This window comes from Cavia porcellus, unplaced genomic scaffold, assembly GCF_034190915.1.
Source record: "Cavia porcellus strain 051 isolate PalLab524CR breed Dunkin Hartley unplaced genomic scaffold, mCavPor4.1 scaffold_31, whole genome shotgun sequence".
Taxonomy (NCBI): Eukaryota; Metazoa; Chordata; class Mammalia; order Rodentia; family Caviidae; genus Cavia; species Cavia porcellus.
Genome location: NW_026947514.1, coordinates 7,434,293 through 7,458,113, shown reverse-complemented (window position 1 = coordinate 7,458,113; position 23,821 = coordinate 7,434,293). Strand labels below are relative to the sequence as shown.

At 42.4% G+C, this 23,821-nt stretch overlaps 1 protein-coding gene across 7 annotated transcripts in view; it reads left to right on the top strand.

Moving 5' to 3' along the window:
- The window catches only part of Vrk1 (VRK serine/threonine kinase 1), a 75,909-nt gene that overhangs the window by 32,189 nt on the left and 19,899 nt on the right, over positions 1-23,821 (top strand). For 6 of the 7 annotated variants that reach the window (XM_023562033.2, XM_003463008.5, XM_063241239.1 and 3 more), the window contains 10 exons: positions 724-888; positions 6,194-6,249; positions 13,505-13,574; positions 14,603-14,690; positions 18,290-18,398; positions 18,528-18,620; positions 20,618-20,750; positions 21,465-21,585; positions 21,912-21,970; positions 22,894-23,072. In XM_023562033.2, coding sequence (XP_023417801.1) covers positions 724-888; positions 6,194-6,249; positions 13,505-13,574; positions 14,603-14,690; positions 18,290-18,398; positions 18,528-18,620; positions 20,618-20,750; positions 21,465-21,585; positions 21,912-21,970; positions 22,894-23,072 — 1,073 coding nt within the window. Of the gene's footprint in view, positions 1-723; positions 889-6,193; positions 6,250-13,504; positions 13,575-14,602; positions 14,691-18,289; positions 18,399-18,527; positions 18,621-20,617; positions 20,751-21,464; positions 21,586-21,911; positions 21,971-22,893; positions 23,073-23,821 lie in introns of those variants that run through there. The other variant, XM_063241240.1, reaches the window with a different exon arrangement.

The following is a 23,821-nucleotide window of genomic DNA, read 5'->3' as shown; positions in this document are numbered from 1 at the left end:
ATGTTAAATTAAAGTTTTGTGTTGGTGAGAAAAGTGAATGGTGAGCAGGGGTGCAGCCTTGATTTTTCTGCAAACCTAAATCTCTAGACAGACACCTTTGGCCTCGTCACTGGTGAAACATGACTCCCACAGTGTTGGAGCGTGTTGGTGAGGCTTTGGAACCAGGTAGTCACTGCAAACTCTGATGTTCCGCCATGTGACTAGCTTGCTGAGACTCAGTTTCCTTATCTATTAAGTGGCCTTCTCCACGTGGTCTTGAGGGTGAATGGGAACTCAGGTAGGCATCTCCTCTTGTGCCCCAGTGCTCTTGGCCTTTCCCTTTGTGTTGTATTTTCATCTTACTACATCACTATTGTCCTTACAAATCCCTCTTTGCGTCCCGGTAAAGTACACATTGTAATTGTAGGCTATTTTCCTCTCTACTTAATACAACACTTTTAAAATTTATTAAGTAGCATTTTAGTCACTGGCGATGTGTCACTGGAACTAACAACAAAATATTTTTCTTGAAAGTGGTTGTGTAGATAATTTTACTTGTTGTCTCAGTTCCAAAGCTGAATATTACAGGATTGGAGCCATTATAAATCTGGGTCAGTGGTGTTCTTTCCTTAGGTTTTTGGGTAGGTGGGCATTTGACCAGGCTCTGTGTTGCATAGCAGCTTTCCTTAGGGAAAGATGTTTTGAATGCTAAGAGTATAAATGTTGCTTTGTTCTGTTTTATAGTGAAAATGCCTCGTGTCAAAGCAGCTCAAGCTGGAAGACAGGGCCCTGCAAAGAGACGTCTTGCAGAACACTTTGCAGCTGGGGAGGTAATAACTGACCTGTCAAAAAAGGAGTGGAAGCTAGGATTGCCCATTGGCCAAGGTGGCTTTGGCCGAATATATCTTGGTAAGTGTGTGACTACTTCTTCTAGTCTTCAGTCCAGAGAATTTGTGTGCCTTGTTAAAAATCTAGGTTTCCAGTTTTGTGCTATTACTAGCTGTAGCTAATAATCTGCAGTCAACCTCATCTTGTATGGTTAGGCAAAAATGCATTTCTGATTGGAGGAGAAAAGCAGATTACTCAGTTAATCATAATAGGAAAGGGGACAAAATATCTAATAATGTCACTGGTGAGTACAATGACTTTAGATTGGTAAGATTTTATGTAATTTTAACATTTTTTGGGACTCAGAAGAAGCTATGGATCTTTCTTCACCTGATTATAATTTAATCCCGTTGTTTTTAGCTTTTTTATTACAGATGTGGAATTTTTTCTTTCTCTACCACCCCCATAGTTGTTGTAGTTGGTTTAGGAGAATAACCTGGAAACTGCATACTAGGCCTAATCAAATTATCATTCATTAGCACACTTAGTTTGAAATTTTTGGAAACCCATGTAGAACCCTAAAATTCTGTAGGTTTAACTAAATTCCTGATTTAAAGAATATTTTACCTGATTGCTTGGAAAGCTGCTTCACCACGGATATTAGGAATACGTTGCTATTCATATTTGCTTCTGATACTTCCCTTTTTAATTCTGTGTTCTCACTTTACCTCTAATCTTAATTTAATTAGTTAACTATATGGTTATTTCTGGCATGGAAATTTACACAGTTTTAATTTTAGCAGTTGGTCTCTTTTTCTTTTTTTGTTTCAAGCAACATCTTACTCTGAATACTAATACTGCAGTACAGATTAGCATTACCTGGAAATTCCTTAGAAATGCAGATATTCCCCCCTCCCTGAAACCTGCGAGGAGAAACTAGGGAGAGGGCCCGCCAAGTTTGAACTGGTGTTGTAGTGACTCTGATGTGTGCTGAGGTTGAGAATCAGTGGCATAGGGTAAGGAACAGCGGTTCTAACCCTCTCCCCCCTCCCCAGCCTCTGTAACCTGCAGGCTGCGGCAGGACAGCTGCATTTTCTGAGCCTGTCATCATAAGACAGTGTAACCAAAGCAGGTGGTCACGGCTGTGATCCCAGCACTCTGGGAGGCTAAGGCTGGAGGACTGCAAGTTTGAGCCCAGCCTGGGGCAGTTTAGCTATGGAGTGCGTCAGTCTCAAGATAAAATGGGCTGGGGCTTTGGCTCAGTACCCAAGCTCTGGGCTCAGTCTGCAGTCTTACAAAACATAGAGCCAAATTCAAACCCAAAACCAAAACCACAGCTTAGTGCTTTACTCTGTCTTTACATGCATGACTTCTGTATGCAGGTAGCACTTGCGGTTATGAATACGCGTTTTATGTTATGTGGGCAAACCCATTCCAGTAAACTTAAGGTTTGTGTTGAAAAAAGTACGTTAACTAGGTATGTATTTTTGACCTTGCAACTTAGAGGAAGGTGTATATTACAGAAGTTGTCTCTACTGAAGGATGTGTGCATTTAGGACGTACTATAAGGGAACTCGGTTCTAAACCGATGTGCATCAGTTTGCTTTTATAACATTTTGCAAATTTGGAACTTGTTTTGCATGTGTATTTGCTGTTTTCCTTTCATTACTATTAACAGTTACCATCTAATAGTTTTTAATCTAACTTTTTTTAATATCCAGTGGTTTGCCGGTTCTGAATAATAAAACTTCACTCGTGGTAACATCTCTGTCCCTCTGACTACTGCTGTGTTCCTCAGCATTCCTCCGTGGCTCACTTCTCCTCTGTATTCCACGTGGTCTGGTCTCATGGTTCTGTTGCTGCTCTTTATTGTTGATTTCCATGTTTTTTATCTTTAACCTAGGGCTTAATCTCCTGTGTCCAGGTCTGTGGCCAGTGGCCTACACTGATCTCTACTGAGATATCCCACAGCCACATCTCATGTCTACCGTCTTTCATTGTTGACCTGAGCACAATTAGGAGAGGATTATCTGAATGCGGGAATATTCCCCAGTTCTTCTTCTGGTCCTGTTGCTTTCACTGTGTGACTTCTCAGATGCATCCGTTTCTCTCCGTCTGTGCCCTCCCTCCTGCAGGCTAGGTCCCTGTCCTGTCTTTTGCACTGTAACAGTGGCTCCTGCCCAGTTCTTGGCGTCACGCATCCTCACTCACACCGTGGTGTGACGGACCTAACATGAAGCCAGATCCTGTGACCATCCTGATTAAGCTTTAGGGCTCCTGCTACTCTTAAAGAACTTAAAGAATTTCAAGACTGGCAAGAACCCTCCTTTATAAGACCCTTTATGTGCCACTTCTGCTTTCATCCTTTCAACCTCAAAGTCTGTCTCAGCCATTGTGCTGCCCTTTGCCTCTTGGTCTTTACGTGATGCTTTAAAAATCTTTGTAACGATATTTATTTATTTACTTATTTATTTTTGTGGTACCGGTGATTGAACTTACGACCTCACGCTTGCCAGGCAGGCGCTTATGCCACTGAGCTAAATCCCTGGTCCTACTGTAGTGATACTTTTTACCTAATGCCTAGTATAAACTGTTTTAACATACAGTTCAACAAAATTGTGGCTAGGATATTTTACACTGTTCTTATATTAAAACTTTGAAAAAATGTAGCTGTATTGCAATATGATTGTTATACAAAACACTGTACAAATTTGCACATCAGCAAAGTACTCATTCCTCTGCGCAATGAACATTTGAATTGTTTCTGTATCTTGATCATGGTATGTAGTATGTCAGTGTACGTGGCAGTGCAGGTACCTCTTTGAGATCTTTGAGATCTTTGAGATCTTGGTTTTATGTGTTTGAATATTTATTTTTGGTACTAAGAATTAAACCCAAGACCTCATGCTTGCCAGACAGGTGCTGTACCACTGAGCTACGTACCCGGCCTGAGATCTCAGTTTTATATAGCCTTGCTGCTGCTGCTTGTGCCCAAAGCCGAGTTCAGGGCCAGTCATGTGGGAACATACTCCCCTGAGGTGTCTTTGATAATTCTTCCCATGCTGCCCTGAGATGGCTTTTCCTAATCACAGAAGAAACTGGCAGGGCACATCTCTCCCTGTTTTCCTTGTACCCGGCATGTTTTGCACCGCATGTTGTTTGAAGGAAGTTTCGAGCTTCCTCTCCCCATACTGGGATGCTGTCTTTAACCTTCGTGTTCTGTTTAAAACTCTGACTCGAGTATTCCTTATGTAGTATCTCAGTGGTGTTCCTTCGGGCTGTTGCTTGGTAGCTCAGATCCCATCACCTGCCCACATGAGCCCTTTTGATGAGTGGTGTTTCTTCTCTGGCCTGAGGGGTTTCAGCTGTAACCCTTCTGCAGACTGCTGTTTCCCAACTGACTGGTAGTTTCTTGGTTCCCATCACCTTTCTGCTACATCTCTTTGACTTCTAATGCGAGAATGCTTTGGGGCTCAGTCCTAGGTTTCTCCTTCTGCTGTCTCTTTCCTTAAGGGACCCATTTCCTGGATCTCTTCCAGTCTCAGGGTTTAGGTGAACAGCATTTCTGTTTTGATGGCCTGAAATGTGTTCTCTCCACTTGGACGAACACAAGGTTTGTATATACACCCGTATGTTTTACACCTAAACTTGATTGTTGAATAAGCACCCCAAATTTAAGACACCCTGAAGTGCTAGCTCCTCTTGCAGTTCTCTCCATGTTTGTAAATGGTTGCTTCCTCTTTCTGGCTGCTTTGGCCAAAACCAGAAAGCACTTACATCTCCTTTTTCTCCTTTCCCTCAGACCCTGTCTCAATTACTTTTCTCTTGTTGTTGAGACAAAATGCCTGATGCCCAAAATTAGGGAAAGGAAGGTCTATTTCTTACAATTTTGGAGGTTTCAGTTCATACTCAGCTGGCTCCAAGGCAGGGTGGCATGTTGGGGCTGCCTTCAAAACAGCAGGAGCCAACCACATAAAAAAAAAAACAAAAGAAACCCCTTCTTCCTGTCCTTCTGCTGTGTGTCGGCTCCGCCCGTGGGTGGGTGCAGCACTCACACCAATCCCAGCACCAGACAACAAACCAATCCCGGAAGTCAGACTCAGCTGAGTCCATAATTGCATGAGACTTGGGGGGTGGGGTGGCGGTGGTGGCTGTGGGAGGTGGGACCAAACACAAACCTTAGCAGACCCTGACCTCTGATCCCACAGTGGATCCCGTTGGCTCCTTTGCATGTAAGTGGTCATGGTCTGGCCCCCTGTCTGCTCCTAGGCCGTCACCTGGGTTCCCGTTGGGAGTCCTCCCTGGCCTTCTCACTTCTGGTCTTCTATCCGTGCCCCCTGTATGCCGCTCTCCAAAAGCAGCTAAAGAAAGTTTTGAAAATCAGGTCCTAGTCTTGCTCCTCTCAGAACCTTCTGGAGGCCCCCCCCCCGCCATTTTAGTGAAAGTCAGTCCCTTGATGTCGCTGTCTAGTCCCTCTAGTTTGATCATGTCACATTCTCTCCTCCAGCTACTTTGACCTGCTGTCTTTCCAGATGTTCCAGCATGTCCCACTTCAGGGCCTTTGTGCAGTCTGTCTATAGCGTGCTGTCCTGTTGTCGCTGGTATATGCCCTTACTGCCTGGAGGCTGCCCTTGGGTGACCCGTGTCTGCGGGGTCTCTTCCTGCACCCAAACACTGCGGCCTGCCTTTCCTACTGACTGGTCCCTCTACCCCTCTTAATCACCTTCGGACACACTTTGTGTGTGTGTTCACACTCAACCAGCAGTTTCCTAAGAGTGAGGATTGTCCTTTGCTGTCTCCTGCTAAATTGTTCATTCCTCGAAACCGGCACTCGCAGCTCTTTGGTGAGTGTTAGTTAGTGAATCCGGGCGGCCTTAGAGTCCTAACCCAGCATTCCAGGCAGCGGAGCCTCTTCATTTGTCTGAAGTGAAAAACATCAACTTAAAATTGTTCTGGATGGCAGTTGAAAATTCTAGTGCCAAGGTCCCGAGATACTGATGTGGGGGAGTTTTTCCAAACTATTGTTTTTTTGGAACTTGAGCTTTTTTCTTACCTGTAGCTGTTCTTTCTTAATAGGATTTATTTGTTAAATTTGTATCAGTTCCCTTCTGGGAAATTCACAATATGGATCAGGCTATTAAACACCATCGGAACTTCTCTGTTAAGTATTTAACTGTGTTTAACTTGGGGTATCCTGTAATCAGTGAACAGTGAAGAAACCAGAAAATGTAAGATCCGTTAAAATTGATGAAATATTCTATAGTGGTAGGCAGAAACACATACCTGGGAATTGAATTCATCAGGCGCTACAGATGTAACAATCTAAATACTACTGTAGTATTTATAATGCTGTGCATTCTGATACTGTGTTTCACTTTTTAAACAGCTGATACAAATTCTTCAAAATCGGTTGGCAGTGATGCACCCTGTGTTGCAAAAGTGGTAAGAAAATATTTCAGATAATTTTTCTTTTCTCATCAGAAGTTAATATAGTATTTATTTTGTAAAACATCCTTTTTGTTAACTAGAATTAATTAAACCATAAGGTATTACATTTTTAATAGTTTCATAAATATTTAATCTGACTCAAAAGTAGCTTTATGGTTTTAAAGAACTCGAGTTCACCAAGTCCCTGCCTTCCTCGGCCTTGGCACAGCGCTGCTGTGTGGGCAGAGTGCGTGGACGTGCAGGAACAGTGTGGGTGTGAAGGAAACCCGCAGCGCAGTCTTTTCCCTGCAGCTGTTTAGATGAGGTGCTTTTAAGATTTACATCTTGCAAGCCTATGTGCTAGCGTGATTAACTTTGATTTTGCATTTAGCTCTGAACTTCCACTTGCTCAACTTTTTTCTTTTTGCCTATTCCCAGTTTTCTTGCCTTCCCCATCCATCGTAGTAAATTGAACTGTTTGATTATGCTTGTTGGACCTTTGCTATACTCATGTTGAAATCAGTTTATAATGAGTGAAGGTTGATAACATCCTATCTGACATAAACAGTTGGAAGAGCCAGGTCAGTTTCTAGATGAGTGAACCAAAATACTCATTTTTACTATTATTTTTGTTTTTAAATCAATTATGCATCTTTTTCCTTACCAACATCCGTTATCTCCCTGTGGCCTTTAAGTTAAACTCGCTGCCTCCCCACGTTTTGTTTTTGTTTTTTCTGGAGGATATTACTCCTCAGTGGGACTGTGCCATACCAGCAAACTGCGTGTGCTCAGCATGCAGTTAAAGGGTTACCTGTACTGTTGCCGTAGCCGTCGTTTCATTTTATTGCTTTGTTGATAGACGTCGGGGTTATTTTCAGTTTGGGCTCTTCAGAATTTCTATAAACATTCTTGTACAAGTGTTTTTGTAGGCTTTAATTCTCTTGGCTAAGGACCCAAGAACTTGCTGTTTTAGAGAAGATGTAGATCTAAATTTGTAAGAAGGTGCTGGACAGGTTCCCAAGGTGCCCGTGCTGTTTCACGTCCACCAGTAATGCGTGAGGGTTGATTGTCCGGGTCTCGCTGCTGGGCCGCCTTCGGCAGGTGGTGTGTTTGTTGGCTTTAGTGATCGTATTGGGCATGCAGCATTATCTCACTTCATTTTGCAATGACTTGGTGACTAATAATTTTGAGCACATTTTCAGGGTGTGTGTGTGCGTGTGTGTGTGTATAATACTTGCTCAATCTGTTGTCTCTTTTTTCCTTTTAAGTTTAAAAAAATAGCTGGATGGCACCAGCTTTCACAATTGAGTAGTAAGACAGTTGTTCTTCTCAGGTACATGTGCTGTAAGTATTTCACCTGCTTAAAAGTTTGTCCATTTTCTCAGTGCTTTTTATATGTTTGGAGGTGGATCCTAAGATCCTTCTCTATTCTCATTAGTGTGGCAGATGGATTGATTGGTATTTGTAAACCACCCCCCACCTCCCAATCAAGTTTTGTTAGGTTGTATGAGCTGAAATTGCTTTGCTAATGTTTTGTTATGGATTTTTGTGCCTTGTTTGTGCCTTGTTTAGGATTTTTCTCTTCTCGAGATTGGGCTTCCCATTGGGATTGCATCGGTGAACCCCGCCTCCTATTCCTAGTGCCTGCAGGAAAAAGCTGGTGTCTGGGCACCCTCTGTTGCCTCTGTCGGAGGTCGCAGTCTTGAACTGCCTGTTGTCTGGTGTTTGAAAATAAAAGTATCTTATTTTTTGTCCATATTTATATTGGTTTAAACTCTGTAGTTGTGCTACAGGTTCGTTGTGCTGGGACACGGAAATAAAGATTTTAAAGTTTGATGTCAGTGCTTGTCTCCTGTCCTGTTGTATCTGTCCCCCTGCCCCTTTCTTCTCTTTCTTGTAGTATTGAGGGTTGTAGCTCAGGCCCTGTGCACGCTCAGCAAACACTCTGCCACAGAGCTACAGCCTGGGCCCTTTTTAAAATTTCCAGACAGGGTCTTGCTAAGTTGCCCAGGCTGGCCTTGAACTTGTGGTGCTCCTCTCCCTCTGCTTTCCTGAAGAGCTGGGATCACAGGCACGGAGCTGGGATCGCCATGCCCAGCTGTTTCCCTTTTCTCCATACTCTTTCATTCTGGGTTTTTTCTTTCTCATTTCATAATAACATTCCTTTTGAACTATTCAGCTTGCTGTTAAGTCAGAGAAGCTAATGTTCTTAGGGTGAAATTAGACCATGTATGTAGGAGCTTGGAACTGTAAATGAGCAGCCAGCCAGCTCAGGCCTGTGCAGCCACCGCCTAGGTTACACAGCAGCTCTGTTGACAAGGTGTGCCCTGGAACTCTCCTCGCACCCCGCAGCAGAGGGGTCCGAGTAACTGGGTCACCTGGACCTCAAACTCGGAAGTCATAAGGGGATTAAAGGGGCTTGCTTCCTTCTCACAGTGGAAAGCTTCTGAAACTTCTAAGAAGAAATTAATCTTGCCCATTTTTTATATTTAGAAAGGGTCTTTGTAAGTTGCTAAGTGTCCAGGGTGGTCTTGAACTTGAGACCTTTCTTCCTCGGCCTCCCAGAATGCTTTTTTACAGGCTCATGCTTCTACTCCTGGCTCGGAGCTTCCTTTAAGTTACATTTCATCTTACGATATTCTTCTTTCATTGATACTCTTTCTTTCAATTAGAGGTATTTCAAGTATTTTTTCAGTGAGATTTTACTTTCCCTGCCTTTTTTACTTAACTAAAAAAAAAATGGGTAGAAAGGGGAGCTGTGACGGCTTCTGTGTGTCTCCTGTCTTAGTTTTGCTCCGTTCCCGTTGTCCTTCATCACTCCGTCTTTGTGTTAGGACAGTGATGTCCAGGTGACTGCGCGTGTGCACTCGGTGTTTCAGTCACTCAGCTTTGTAGCTGTGACCCTGAAGAGTGATGTAACCTGGCAGTGTTGCCACTCTCCCTTTGCCAGAGAAGTTCAGTAACGGCTGGCTGCTTTTCTCATACCTCCGCTTCCCGGACTTCTAAACTTCTACCTCACTCATTGTCAATAATTATTTACAGTCTTACTTCTAATGCTCTTTCATGCCACTGGTTGTTTGTAGTTTTTATGTGTTTATCTAACTGTGTCTTAAGCTTTTTGGTAAGGACCTTGTCTTAAGCTTTCTTTGTGTGGTCCTTAGATGTTGTTTATCCTTATAAATACGTTCGGCCCTAACTGTGCACCATCTTTCTGCTGTTCTTTGCACGCCTGTATTCTCGGCTGCCCGCTGCCGTTCCCTTTGCCCTCCTGAGAGCAGGCCTTTGTGTAATTTACCGTCTATAGCTTCACAGTACTCACAGTTGACATGGTTCATCTAACAGAAACTTGTAAAATGAATGTCAGATCTTTCTGCTATGAAAATCAGAGCTGTGTGTTGAACATTTGTTATTTGAATACTAAAGGCTTTTAAAGATCTGTTTTTATTTTTATTACTTTGTGTGGCAGTGCTGGAAATCAGCTGCAGTCCTTCATGATAAGCCACAGAGTACACCTCCAGCCCAGAGACCAGTTTTCAAAGAACATGTACTGCTTGTTGGGGAAATCTCATAATTCATTATTTAAAAAGGGGCACCTGCTGTGTATGTAGTATGAAGATATTTTATAAATGGCTATATATGAAGAACATATATCAAAATGTTTCCAAATCTTCAGAAATGAGTATGTATTTTACCTTGAGAGAAAAAAATAATCAGAGATGTTATTTAAGAAATAAAGACACTGATTTTTATTCTGAAATCAGACTTACTGTAGTAGACTGTCAGGCAGTGACTTTCCATCCTGAGTGTACAGTGCTGTTAGAGTCTCTGGGTGTAGGGCCTGGGCTCCCCACTTGTTTATTTTGGCATCAAGGTTGAGAAAGACTGTGGAATCTGCCATGCAGCGCCCCGTAGTTGTTTTAAAGAGAATCATGTGTGCACGCACATTTGTGACCTTCAGCTCGGACTTGCTGGGTGCCCTGTCCGGCATGGACTTTCCACCTTCACGTGGACGACGCGGCAGAAACTTTGGTTGGGCTTGTTGTGTCTGCTCTGCAGAAGAGCTGTAACCTCCGGGCTCCCTGCACTGCAAGTGTGGCAAAGTGAAGATGTGCGTGTCCAGCACAGTTGTCGAGGCACAGGCGGGAACATTCTCTGTCCACCTAGCTGTGGGTGCTTTTTGTCTGGGGCCTTAATCTTTGGCTCGCAGAAGCAGCACTGGGACACGAATGCTGGTCATCGGGGATGGTGAATGGGATTCTTTGGTTCTAGATAACGGATACTGAATTTTGTTTCAGGAGAGGTGAAAGAAAAAATAGGTAATGTAAGGAGAAAAAGTTCTCTTGCACTTGCTCTCTCTTTTGCTAACACTTAAGACTTAAAAAAAAATCAGTTTTTCACCTGAGTACTGTGGTTCAGGCTTGTATTCCCAGCTAATGCAGGAGGCTGAGACCGGAGAATTATGAGTCGGAGGCCAGCCTGGGCAGTAGAGTAAGACCCTATTTAAAAGAAAATGGAATCCTCTGAGCTGTGCTCACCTTTGCAGGCATGTCGGTAGCAGGCCTGGAGGTGAAGGTTGGGCCTTTGGCCTGTGTAACCCCGCTGCCACTGCATCGTGGTCGTTTTCTGGAGTGAATGAATAGAAATGTGTATTTCTGAGTTCCCTGGAAAGGAGTTTGCAGACTGATGTTTGATTTTCCTTGCTGCTGTTATGAGAAGTGACCTGAATTTTTAATTCATATATCATAATTCTTTGGTAGGAAGAAGAAACTTTATACAACTTCATTTTTAAATGGCAGCTAGTTGCTTTTAGATGGTGCCATTGAAATATATCACATTTTAATTTTTTTCTGTTGTCATCTTCATTTTGACACTTAGAAGTCTTAAAGAAACGTTTAGTGATATTCTAGTTAAAATGTCAGTCCCAATTTCTTTTCTGAATCTTGGCTATTATAGAGTTGGCAAAGTATTTTAGATTTGAAATATGTTAATAAAATTTTAGTATGAGTTAAGGTATTTTCTTCAACAGAAATAGCTCGCTTTGGCTAGAGCACAGTGCCAAGGAAGTAGCTCCTTTATTTTGTTATAATGGAAGCTTATTGGATTAGAAAAAGTCTGAAATGAGCTCAAAGAGCCTTCATTGTAGTGTGGCTTTCATTATAATGGCCTGATTTATATGGTTGATTCTCATTATTATAAGTTTAATAAATTATTGCCTGAAGGAAAACTTGAAAATTAAAGTTGATATGACATAGGTTGAAACTGAATATAATCAGAATTTTATACTGAGAGTAATAAGCTAGGATTTGTCTTAGGAAAACTTTCAGACCTGAATGGAAATGAACCCGAATTCCTTCTCTTTAATGTCTTTTATACATTGCCTCCACTGATTCTGTGTCACTAACTGAAGGGGTCACAGCTGTCTGTCTCTCCCCTGCTGCTAGGAGAGAACCCAGCTTCTGAAGAGGCTCGAGGGGCTGAGCACACAAACTACAAGTTTGGCACAGGTGTGGCAGCCTGTGATTGGTTCCTGGTTCCTAAGGTGTTCATGACCTGCCAGGCCTACAATGTCCCTCTTCCCAGACTGGGCGCGAAGTGTTCCTACCTGTGACAGGCGCGGCAGGCGTCCCGTGAGATGCGGCTTGCCCGTTTGCGGTTTCAGTGCTCATTCATACTGAGTGCTGCTTAGCTCCGCACGTTGGCAAAGCTTCCTGGGAGCACTTTCACTGGGTGTACCTATTTTTTGAATTGCAAAACATCAGAGCTAGTGGAACTGTATATATAAAGTGGTTTTATTTAAACCTCAAGGAGCAAAATTAACTTTGTGGCAGTTGAGAGTTTCTGCATCCGGGAAAAAAAAAAAACCTGAACATATTTTAAGTATTTGCCAAAGACATCTCTAGCAGCCAAAAAGTACATATTTTCACAAATTTTCTCTCAGTTAAAGTAATAGCCCTCATCTATCAGTTCTCTTAATGCTTTATTGAACCTTGAATTCCAGGTATTCCATCCAAAATAATCTTTTTGCCAAACCTTCTAAAAGTAAAGCAATTCTCAAATTAGTTGAGAAATATTTTCTTCCTAACTTGAAGTTTTTACTCCTTTTAAATGTTTTTCCTTAGATTCTTGTGTGTGTGTGTATGTATGTGTGTGTGTGTGTGTGTGTGTGTGTGTGTGTGTGAGAGAGAGAGAAAGAGAGAGAGAGAGAGAGAGAGAGAGAGAGAGAGAGAGAGAGAGACAGGGTCTTGCTGTGCACTTTAGTATGGCCTTGCGTGCACTTTGTAGCCCAGGCAGGTCTCAAATTTAAAACTACCCTCATGCCCCAGCCTCCCAAGTGCTAGGGTTGCAGCCGTGTACCACCATGCCTGGCTTCTCCATCAGATTGTTAATAAACATGATAATCACCAACACAACATTCCCAACCTAATACTACTGATTAATATTAGGCAACATTCTTTATTGGAAGAGCCCACAAAATTGTAAGGTCTTTTTCATTTTTCTGTACTTATTTAACAAGGCAGAATTCCTTACTGGTTGTTGTTTCTTAGTGTGCAAATACTTTTTTGTGAATGTTTGCCTCTTTAAAAATATTTTTAACTTTCAGCATTGCTTAAAATGTAAAATTAATGCAGTCCGGAAAGGTTAGTAGGAAGCAGTTGCCATGTGAAGCGGTGCTTGCTTTTTGGCCATAAGTTGTCATGTGGGAAATGGGCCTTGGGTTGTGACCCGTGGGCATCGATGCCAGGAAAGAAGGGACTGTGGACTGTGCGTGAACTTGGGAGATCCCGAATATGCGAGGTCTGTTTTTGCCGTCCTGACACGCTAGATAGGGCTGTAATCAGAGACAGGACAGGGGTGGATTTTTGCCACTAATGGGTTAAATCAGGCATTGAACTTTTATTAAATCTCAGAAATATCTTGTAGCCCTTCGTGATACAGTTAACATGGTTCTCTTTTTTGCTTAAGGGAGAGCTTAATAAAGATGAAAATTGGTTGAAAGGTTTTTCTTAAACTTCTTTGCAGACTGAGCTGTATATCTGATTTTATATAATTTATCACTTAGGAAAATGGAACATGAAAGAAATATAAGACTTATGGACTTATCGGAGAATATCTGAAGCATTTCTGAAGATTTGAACTTTAAACAGTTAGAAATTTAAGTAAAAAAGTACAACTTTTGGAAACAACGTTAATTAAAATCTGTTTGGAAGTTGCAATTAGAATAACTTGGGATTTAACTAGTGCTGGTACTGACTAACTCTTGTGTTTTAAGGAACCCAGTGACAATGGCCCTCTTTTTACTGAATTAAAGTTCTACCAGAGAGCTGCTAAACCAGAGCAAAGTAAGAAATACAGTTCACATGTTTATATTTTTAAATTACTAGTTTTATTTTTCTTTATTTTGGGGGCATAAGGGTAAGAGCATTACATTTCGCTAGAGCATTACATCTCTTTTTTTTTTAGAGAGCATTACATCTTAAGAGACTTGTTTTTCTTGGCTTTATAAATATACTTCATTTAAATGAGATGAGAAATCTGATTTCTTGTTAAAAGACTTTGCCTACATCAGTATATAGTATAAAGGTAATAAATGATACATGATTTAGGAAATGTTATTAAAAATTGAGAACCTTAATCTGAGAGGTGACTCAGGACTCTCCAGATTTTTTGAGTACTTTCCTAAGTTTTGGAGAGCACGGCCTGGTGAGCGGGGAGCAGGAACAGAGAGGGGGACACAGAACAGATGCTGTGGTCCCCTCCCATCCTTCCTTCCAAGTTCCCAGACTTCCAGTGGGAGGGGAGAAAAGCTTCATCTTGCTGAGGTCTTGATTTGTGGTTGAAGAAAATATTTTAAGGTTGAAGAGAAGACAATCCATCCTTAGAGACTGGACTCAAAAAAGTCTTATTAGCTAGGCATGGTGGTGCATGTCTGTAATCCAGCACTTGGGAGGCTGAGGTAGGAGGATCGTGTGAGTTTGAGGCCAGCCTGGGCCTCGTGAGCAAGTTCAAGGACAGCTGGGACTACGGAGCGAGATTCTGTCTCAAAAAATGAAACAAAACAAAGCAAAAAATCTTCCTGTGGAAACAGGTGGTCATTTTCATGATTAGAGATTAACTGCGGTTGCAGTACCATGGTTTTGGATTTTTAAAAGCAGTGTTAAAGGTGGGGTAATAATTTTGTAGGTTAACAAAAAGGCTTTGAATGTAAAGTGTTTTTTGTCCTTATTGATCATATTGTGTTCTTCCTGTTTTATGAGTAAAGGTGAAATCTTGTTACATTTATAAACACATTTTGCACTTAATGAATGGTTTTTAGAATTTTTAACTCTGCATAGCAGTTGAAGTCACAAGCATCTGTTTTAACTTACAGTTCAGAAATGGATTCATACCCATAAACTGAAGTATCTTGGTGTTCCTAAGTATTGGGGATCTGGACTGCATGATAAAAATGGAAACAGGTAAAACTGCATGGTCTGTCTTTTCCTTTTTCTGAGCATTTGTCATCAAACTGGTTTAGCTAAGAGTCATTCAGTGAGTGCCCAGAATACCAGCCGATCTGCAGCCTGCTCTGTGGAGTGAGGTGAACAGATAGGACGTCATCCTGCCTCTGCTTTGCCCAGCTGCAGCCTCATGCCCTTAGCATGCGGGAAGCAGCAGCCACCGACTGGACCCAGGTGACAAATAGACAAAGCCCAAAAGGGCCCTATGTGTTTTTTGTTTTGTCCCTGAAACATACCATATCTCCTTTATACAGAAGAGAATCCTTAGGGTTCTATTTGGTACTTAATAATAACTAATTTGCCCATGAAATTAGAATTGTTTTCTTCTTTCTTTTTCCTTCTTCTTCTTCTTCTTTTTTTGATCTTTTTAAGGCAGGGTTTCTCTAGGCAGTTCATGCTGGCCTTAAACTCACTATAGCCCAGGCTGGCCTTGAACTCACAGTGATGCTCCTGCCTCAGGCTCCCAAGTGCTAGGATTACAGGTGTGCGTCACCATACCTGGCTTAGAGTTCTTCTCTTTGTAAAGGTTTCAGCATAGCTGAACAGAGAAAGCACACACACGAGAAACATTTAGAGGACAGTTAAGTGCCAAATTGTAAGCTTTTTGACCCTTGGATGTTAGGAATTGAGAGAATAGAGAGGACAGTGTTGGCCTAGTTGAAGTGGCGAAAACCCCCATACCTTGGTGCATAATCGATAGCTTTTCAGTGTTTGAATGAATGACGGGAACTGCATGCAGGGAGGCTGAGTTGGGACCGGAGGTGCATAGGTTAGAGTGCTTTTGGTTGCAAGCCCAGGAAAACCCGAGTCAGCCTTCGTCAGCAGTCAGCAGGGCGCGGGGCCCTGGTGTGGTGCTTTTGGCCAGTCCCATCTGTGTTCCCTGTGAGTGGGCACTGCATGTTACGGTTTCACTGAGGCTGCCACATTGCTAGGCTTCACACACAGACGTCGGCAGAAAGCAGTGCTGCTGCGGCCGGACCTCCCCTGCCTGGCCAGGGCAGCTGCCCCAGGGCACCATGGCACACTTCCTCTTTCGTTTTCTGGGGCACACTTTGTGCTCGTAAATGGGTCACTGGCAGGAGCGAAGCAGTCGCAGTGAGTGACTTAGAGAACCCACGCTAGCCCACAGGGAGGGTGGAGCTCTGTCTAAAACATGGGGTGAGGGAGGGGGTGCTGGCTGGCTGGGCGGCCACATCATGCAACCTGCTCGTCTCCATTGGAACGGAGGGACTCCTAGGAATTGCAGTCACTTGGGTGATGCCCAATTTTGCCAGAGCATTTTTGCTGTGAGCTGAGCAGATCTTGAGAAAGCAGCTGACCTCGACTGTCTTGCAGGGGCACTGTAGCGCCTCAGAGGCCCGGGGCACCAGGGCACAGCCTTGTCCTCTCCACCCCTGCAGTGCGCCCTCCCCTCTCTGCCCAGATCTGCTGAGTCCGAGGTGCTAGGTCTGTCCTGCGAGGGGGCATGAGAGAGGTTGGTTCACTGTTCAGTTTGCGGCCCCTAAGAATAACAATGATACAATTTCTACAAGTAAAGAAATAGTAGCATTATTCTTCACGCCTTCCCCTTGCAAACATCCCTAGTTTTCACTAACTCATTTGAATATATATATATTTTTCTGTAATTTATATATATATATATTTATATTACTTAGAACAGCATGAGCACTTAGAACAGTAAAATGTTAGCTGCTTCTGAGATCATTTGTGCTGATTTATATTTCCCCATTCCTTGAACTGTTTTATCCAAGTCCCTACAACAATACGTATCCAAGTGTTAGAGGAGTCAATCAGAAACAACCTTCAGTCCTCAGTGATGGATGTCTCTCCATGCTGTGTATGGTCTCATGTTTTAGTTGGCAGTTACAGTTTAGTTAGGAGATTAAAGGGTTGTTTTAGGGTAGGAGTGGGGTGATCTATGAATACAAAGACCCAGCTAATATAATTTTTAACAGATCTGATGTTGAAGCAAGCCGTTTTGTTTTAACTGTTTGATGATGTCAGCAGAGATTATATTTTTTGTTACTCAGATACTGTTATAGTAAGTGCACATCATTTGCTTGTAAAAGCAAACATGTATGTATGTCCTGGTGTCCTCTGTCCAGACCTTTCAAAACCTGTTATACACAAGAAATGAGGAAGTCAAGATTACTAGTCTCTTTATATTTTAGAGGTTGCTACCAGGAGCTCTGACATAAATGAGTATATTTGCCACTAATTGTATGACTTTTAACAAGTTGCTTTGCCTTTATAAATGTTATTTTATTTATTAAAAGATGTGTAGACAAGAGGAACTCTAATTCTCTTCAGTCAAAAAAGGGGTAGAAGGTTTTTTTGACAAATCATCTTTGTGTGTTAACTCTTTCTTTCCTGTTAACCTTGCCGTAGTTTATTTTTATGATGGAGCCCTGATATAAGTGAGATTTTCGTATCCTGTGACATTTATTTCAGTGTATGTAGTTCTGTGGTTAGAAGCATGGTCCCACCACTCACAAGAAGGCACATTCCTTACGGTTTTCTGCTGCTGGGAGCAGGGATGGTGGTGTGAGGAGGAACCGCAGACCCCATCCAGGGCCTCAGGGCGCTGTGTGCGGGCAGGTTCTGGGGAAGCTGCCTGCTGCGAGGGTGGTCAGCGCACACAGCTAGGTCTGGTGGAATGTGCCGCACACATTTTCAGCATGGGCTTGGTTTTTGTCAATGATTTGACAAAATCATTTAATGATTTAAGTCTTTTAATGATTTAACATGAGTTGGAATTTGGAAAACTGTTGAAGTTGAACGTGATCCTCAGAGGACAAGCTGAACGGTGTTTCCTGCAAGTCAGCGGTGGTGCTTCTCAGTACAGGATCTTGGGATTGGAGAGCAGGGAAGAGCGCAGAAAGGGCCGGCGCCGCTGCTGCCTCATTTACTCGTGTGGAAATCGTGCCACTTGGCGAAGGTGACATAGCTAGTTTGTGACAAAAGCAGAACTCTTCACAGTTTTCCGGGTGTTTATTCTTCCTCAGATCTTGGCCATTAAATAGTTAGTGCACCAGCCTTTTATCATTTTTAAGCATTTTGTTAAGTAGCATTGCACAAAATGCTGTTTAACATCTCCTGACAGTCTTAATTTTTAATGGAATGTTGGTTCTGTTGAATTGTGCCTTAAATAGGCCTACTCAGGGAAGTTAGCATCCAGAAACGTACATCAGCTTTTACTACTAGATAAGTCAGTGTCTCATTCTTAATCAGATTTATTTTTTGTTAGAAATGAGTCTTTTAGACTCTGGGTCGGCATTCTCTTAGAACTGTGTGTTGCCCACCATAACTAGCCAAGACCAGGAGGCCTGGTAGCTAAAGGGCAGGGCCGGAAAGCACTGAATTCTTGAGGGTTCTGTTTGGAAGAAATTGTTCCAAATGTCTGTGTCTCTGTCTGTCTCTGTCTGTCTGTCTGTCTCAGAATACTGTCTTATTAAACAAATGCCTTGAAAAACATTACTGTGGAAGGAGTGTGATCTTAGCCAAGCAGGTTTTCCTGAGGTACATTTTTTTCATTGACTTTTCTTGTTTGTCTTCAGTTACAGGTTTATGATAATAGATCGCTTTGGGAGTGACCTTCAGAAAATATACGAAGCAAATGCCAAAAGGTTTTCTCGGAAAACTGTCTTGCAGCTAAGCTTAAGAATTGTATGTGAGCCACATTTTCCTTATCTTTTAAATACTGTTTCTACAGTAAAGGCGGCTTGTGTTGAAGCTCGGTCCTCTGCTGGCTGGTACGCTGTACTGCACTGACTTTGCTTTGTGATGCTTTCCTAGCTGGATATTCTGGAATACATCCACGAGCATGAGTACGTGCATGGGGATATCAAGGCCTCAAATCTGCTTCTGAGCTACAAGAACCCTGACCAGGTAGTTCCAGAGCTTTAGTTCTGCGCTTTAAAACGCATCATTTGAAAACAGATACGGTTGCTTTGAACTCTTGAACCTACTCAGAAGTTTTACTTTTTGAAGTAGATATGGTAATAACAATATTTCTTTTTGACACTTTTATCTAGTTAACGTTCTAAATTTTTGATGCAATTTGTTGGCACTTTATCAAGTTGGCTATTTTGCCCTAAATAATATTCAGAAGAAGTGCTTGTGATACAAAATGAATTTCAAATAGCTGTTTGGGGGTGGAAGCTTAAAATTATATAGTACACCAATGAATTATGTTTGCCTGTCTGCTTTGTCACTTTTTTTTATTTCCTTTGTTCAAGAAATCCATCAAATGTAAGTGTTCTGTTACTTGGAAAATTTGGTCTTTAACATGTTGATTATTCAAATCAATTGGTTTACAGAAATATCTGAGCTGTCTAAATTTGTATACCCATAGTGTTTGGAATTCAAATGTGCATTTTTTACTTTATTACATTCTCTTTGTAAGTTTTACTTCGTTTAAGGGGAGAAAAAAAGCTAAGGTTATTTTATTTCGTTGGGTCAGTTGGAGTAGACAGATATATATAATTTTCTTGTAACTGTTTCATGATTTTGATAAAAATTAGGTTTAGTTGGTACTCGTGGTTAGCCCTGCACTGAATACATAGGCTGACTTCATACTTGATCTTTTCAGAAAGGGACATTTAAATATTTCAAACGCGTTGGCTACTCTGATAATTATGCGGTTATTTGCTGCTCCTCTGCGTGTGGCTTCTCTCAGAGCTGCCTTACCTGTGGTTTAGTCCTCCTTCTCTGGGCCCTTCCTGTCATCCCGTGTGACCCCTCGTCTCTCTCCTTCAGCGGGGTGCACATGCGGGTCTCCAGGGTACGCTCACAGAAGAGAAGCTGCCGCCCCTTCGAGCTGGTGGGCAGGTCTTAGGCCGGCACAGGGCCCGCTGCAGCTTCCCCAGACATCTTGTTACCGATGTTCCTCTGTGCTCAAGAACTTGGACAGCAACAAAACTACCACTCGTGTCGTTGGCACAGGGTTAGAACACGGTGCTTTGGTTACATGGAAATGTTCTGCAGCTCTCTTACCTTCCCGGGCATTTGCTTCAGATGGGTTTGCTCTGCTAGTATTCGGCCCATCGTGTGTTGTGTTTCACTTGCCTCTGGTGCCCACATGCATGCAGGGGGTGACCGAGGAACGTAAGAAAGCCTAAGGATGATGTGATTGATCGGCCCACTTCTAAGAGCACGGATGTGTGAGTGCGTAGTAGTCACTCGGCCTTTATTTCCAAAGGTTAACATTAATGTGTAGTATTTAAATGTAGACGAGCGATTCATTTAAAAGTTCTCCCAATCATTATTAAACTCTTTGAAGTATTTTTATTATGTAATTGGGCATTCAATTATCTTATTAAGTGAAGAAGCGGGAATAGAACAGTCACATTGCTGTCGTCTGTGTCAGCATTTCGACGCTCAGTGCTCTCCTTTGTGGAGAATGTCAGTGGTCGTACAACTGGTGTGGACAGTTTGTTTTATGCTCAGTTTTATTTTAAACTATAAAAAAAGTGGAAGATTTAAAAGCCTTGCTCACACTGAGGAGGAAGGATTCATTACAAGTTTAGGACACACTTGCCTGAAAAAGTGTGTAAAGTCAAGTGAGGGTCTCTGGCCTCTGGCAACCCGGTTAGTTAACACGTTTGTTACAAGCGGAGTGTAGCTCAGAGTGTGGAGCTTGCCCAGGGTTTAGTCACCAGCACTGATGGGGAAGGGAGGGAAGGAGGGAATGGGAGAAAGGGCCGGAGGAGCATGGGATCTTTAAAAAGTAGTCAGTTTCCGAAGTTTGCTTTTGTGTGCATTTTGGATCTAACTACGTTCTGTCTTTGTAGGTGAAGCAACTCTCAGACGATATTACTTGACTTTTAAAGTAGTATATGCAGTGATTTCACCTTTAATTCTCCTGCATGCCTGGACATTTGTAGGTATATTTGGTAGATTATGGCCTTGCTTATCGGTACTGCCCAGAAGGAGTTCATAGAGAATATAAAGAGGATCCCAAAAGATGTCACGATGGCACTATTGAGTTCACCAGCATTGACGCACACCATGGCGTGGGTATGTCGTCCCCTCTGGAGTGAGCTGTGCTGCTAATACCTTAGCAGGATTCCTGTGCGCTTCTTAATTGTGCATAAATAAATAACAGAAAAGGGCAGAGGGTGAGCTCCAGGAGGGAGCCTCGTGTGTTTTCTGTCCTCTGCCTCCTCTCGCCCTTCAGAGAGAGCCAGGAAGGTTTAGTGGTGGGGCGTTTTACTCCCCTGCGGTGAGACTTCTTCGGGGTTGTATATTGCTTGCTTGGAATATTGGTTAGTTTCTGTTTCTGTTTTTTAGACTGTAAGCTTCTCGTGTAGTACACCTTTATAGCAGGTAGCTTTTATTTTGTTACCTACTAGGACAGCTTATTTCTCAATCAGTCATGCCTTATTTTCTTTCCCGAAACTATGGAAGATCTGAAACACCCAGAACCCTTCTAGTGGTAATAACACTTTTAACATCTTCATGTTTTCCAAAGACAGTATTAAATGTGTCATGGTTTTATAGTTTATTTCCTAGAGTGATTGTCCGAGTCTAAACTCTTAAAGTTTACCGATTTAGATTTTAAAGTAAGTTATTAATAGGAAATAAAACGTTTTATATTACTCAGTGTTGAATACGTGTTTGATTACACGAATCAGGATGTGATGAGAGCAGGCCTCGGCGCTGTTCCGTGAGCGCCCGAGAGCGTGCCTCACCAGTCGGTTTGGGTGCTGACTTCCTCCTCCTGTGTCGCAGCGCCCTCGAGACGTGGTGATTTGGAAATACTCGGCTACTGCATGATCCAGTGGCTCAGTGGCCATCTTCCCTGGGAGGATAACTTGAAGGATCCAAACTATGTTAGAGATTCCAAAATTAGGTAAAGGACAACTTGAATTATTTATAGTGAAATCGTGAGAGGTGGCTGTTTTCAGCTGGACCTTAATAGGTGGGGCCGGGGATGCAGCTCGGAGCACAGCACCAAGCGCAAGGTCCTGAGTTCAGCCCTAGGACAGACGAAAAGAGCTCGCTGGAACTCCAGTGTCCAGTGGGGCTGCCGTGCAGGAAGGGAGCGCGCACTCAGCGGCCAGGACTGGCCTTTAGTGGGTTGAACACAGTGTTGCCTAATGTACCATTCCTTGTTTCTAAGTATTAATACCCTCTAATATCAAACTTTAAATGACTCATTGTTTAATGTTTTAACAGATATAGAGATAATATTGCAAGTTTGATGGAAAAATGTTTTCCTGAGAAAAATAAGCCAGGTAAGAATAACTTTTTAAAAGTTCATAGGGATTTTATTTTCTGAGAGGAAAAAGACTTGATGTCCGTGAAATTCCCCTTACTTGAGAGCCTCGGCATTTTAAAGTGTAATTAGTGTATTCTCATTAAAAGAACGCACACCTCTCCAGAGGTGAATGGTTAACACATATTCCAGCCTCTTTCAGTTGTTTAGTGCTTTCAGCGTAGGAAGCAGATTTCGGGCCCACGTCCAGCGGGTGTTTACTGAGGCTGGACAGTGCCCGAGGACTGGCGTGGCCGTAGGAGTGCATCAGCGAAGGAAGCTGACATCCCAGAGGAGAGGGGCAGGAAAGAAAGGAACGAGTGGATTTTGCGGTGGCTTAGGTCGTTGCTGCTGTGAAGTGAGAACGCAGGCACAGGGTCGGGCTGGGTGTGCGGGTGGGGAGGCTTTCCACAGAGTGGCGGGCAGGGCGCTGCGTGGGAGCCTGGAGGGGAGCTGCTCTGGGTGGGACACGGCCCCTTGGGGGCCCTGGGGGTGGGACATCTCTGGGAGGAAGTGGAGAGGCCGGCTGCTTGGCCCTTTCCCTCTCACAGGGGCGGTTTCAGTATCCTGCCAGAGGCCCTGATGCTGTGTGGGAGCTTTTGTAGGTCCTGCCTCTGATGCTCGTTGTATCTAAGGGCACTTTAATTCCAGAAGCCTTGTTCCAGGTCCTTCTGTATTTGTTTAATAGGTGCATATTTAAAAATGTTAGTGTGTTCTTTGCTGTTGGTTCTTACTATTACAAAATTGGTTTTAAAATTGTATCTCAGGTATTTTCCTGAATTTGACAATTGAACAAAAATTCATAACTCTACATTACACGCTCACTTTCTAAGTGTACTAAGATCCTGAATTATTTTTCTAGAAGACATAACTATCAGATTTGTGATTACATTATTCTTCTAGGTGAAATTGCTAGGTACATGGAAGCTGTGAAATTACTGGACTACACTGAAAAGCCTCTTTATCAGAAGTTCCGAGATATTCTTTTGCAAGGATTAAAAGCTGTAGGAAGTAAGGATGACAGCAAATTGGACTTCAGTGTCATGGAGAATGGAAGTTTGAAAGCAAAAGCAGTAACAAAGGTGAGTTTTGCTCCTCAACTGTGCTTTCAGTTTCTTGTAATTATAGTTTCAACATACACTAACTTTTAGGAAATAAAGCAATTGCTCAGTAAAGAAAATAACAGATTGGGGCTGGAGGTTTAGCTCAGCGGCATAAGCACCTGCCTTGCAAGCAGGCAGTCGTGAGTTTGATCCCCGGTACCCATAAAAAGGAAAAAGACAAAAAAAGAAAAGAATAGATTGCTTAGGAATTGAATATAAGTGCAAGCTTTTTGTGATAACAATACTATATGGAGGGTTGTAGAAAAATAGATATATATATATTTTTTTATTTTAAAAACAAAAGTAACAAAATACAAAATTTCAAAAAATAGGAAGTTAACACTAGTTAATATTGCATATTATCTTGAAATTAGTTCAGATTATAAGATTTACACATGCATAAATGATCAATCAATGAAAACACAAACTGTGCTTTTTGATGAACTATCAAGAGATAACTCTAGTTATCTATCTTGTATATATTTACATAGAAACACACACACACGGAATTCTTTCCCTTCTTTGTTTTCTCCTCTCCCTGATCCCAGTTGTTCTTTCCTTTTGAGCATCTTTCCCTTTCCTTTTCACAATAACTAATGCACAGTACCTATTGTACTTCTTTTTATTTACACAAGGGAGACAATATGATATTTACATGTGAGTCTTGATTTATTTCACTTATAAGTGGTGTCTAGTTGCCTCCGTTTACCTATAAAAGCCTCACATTT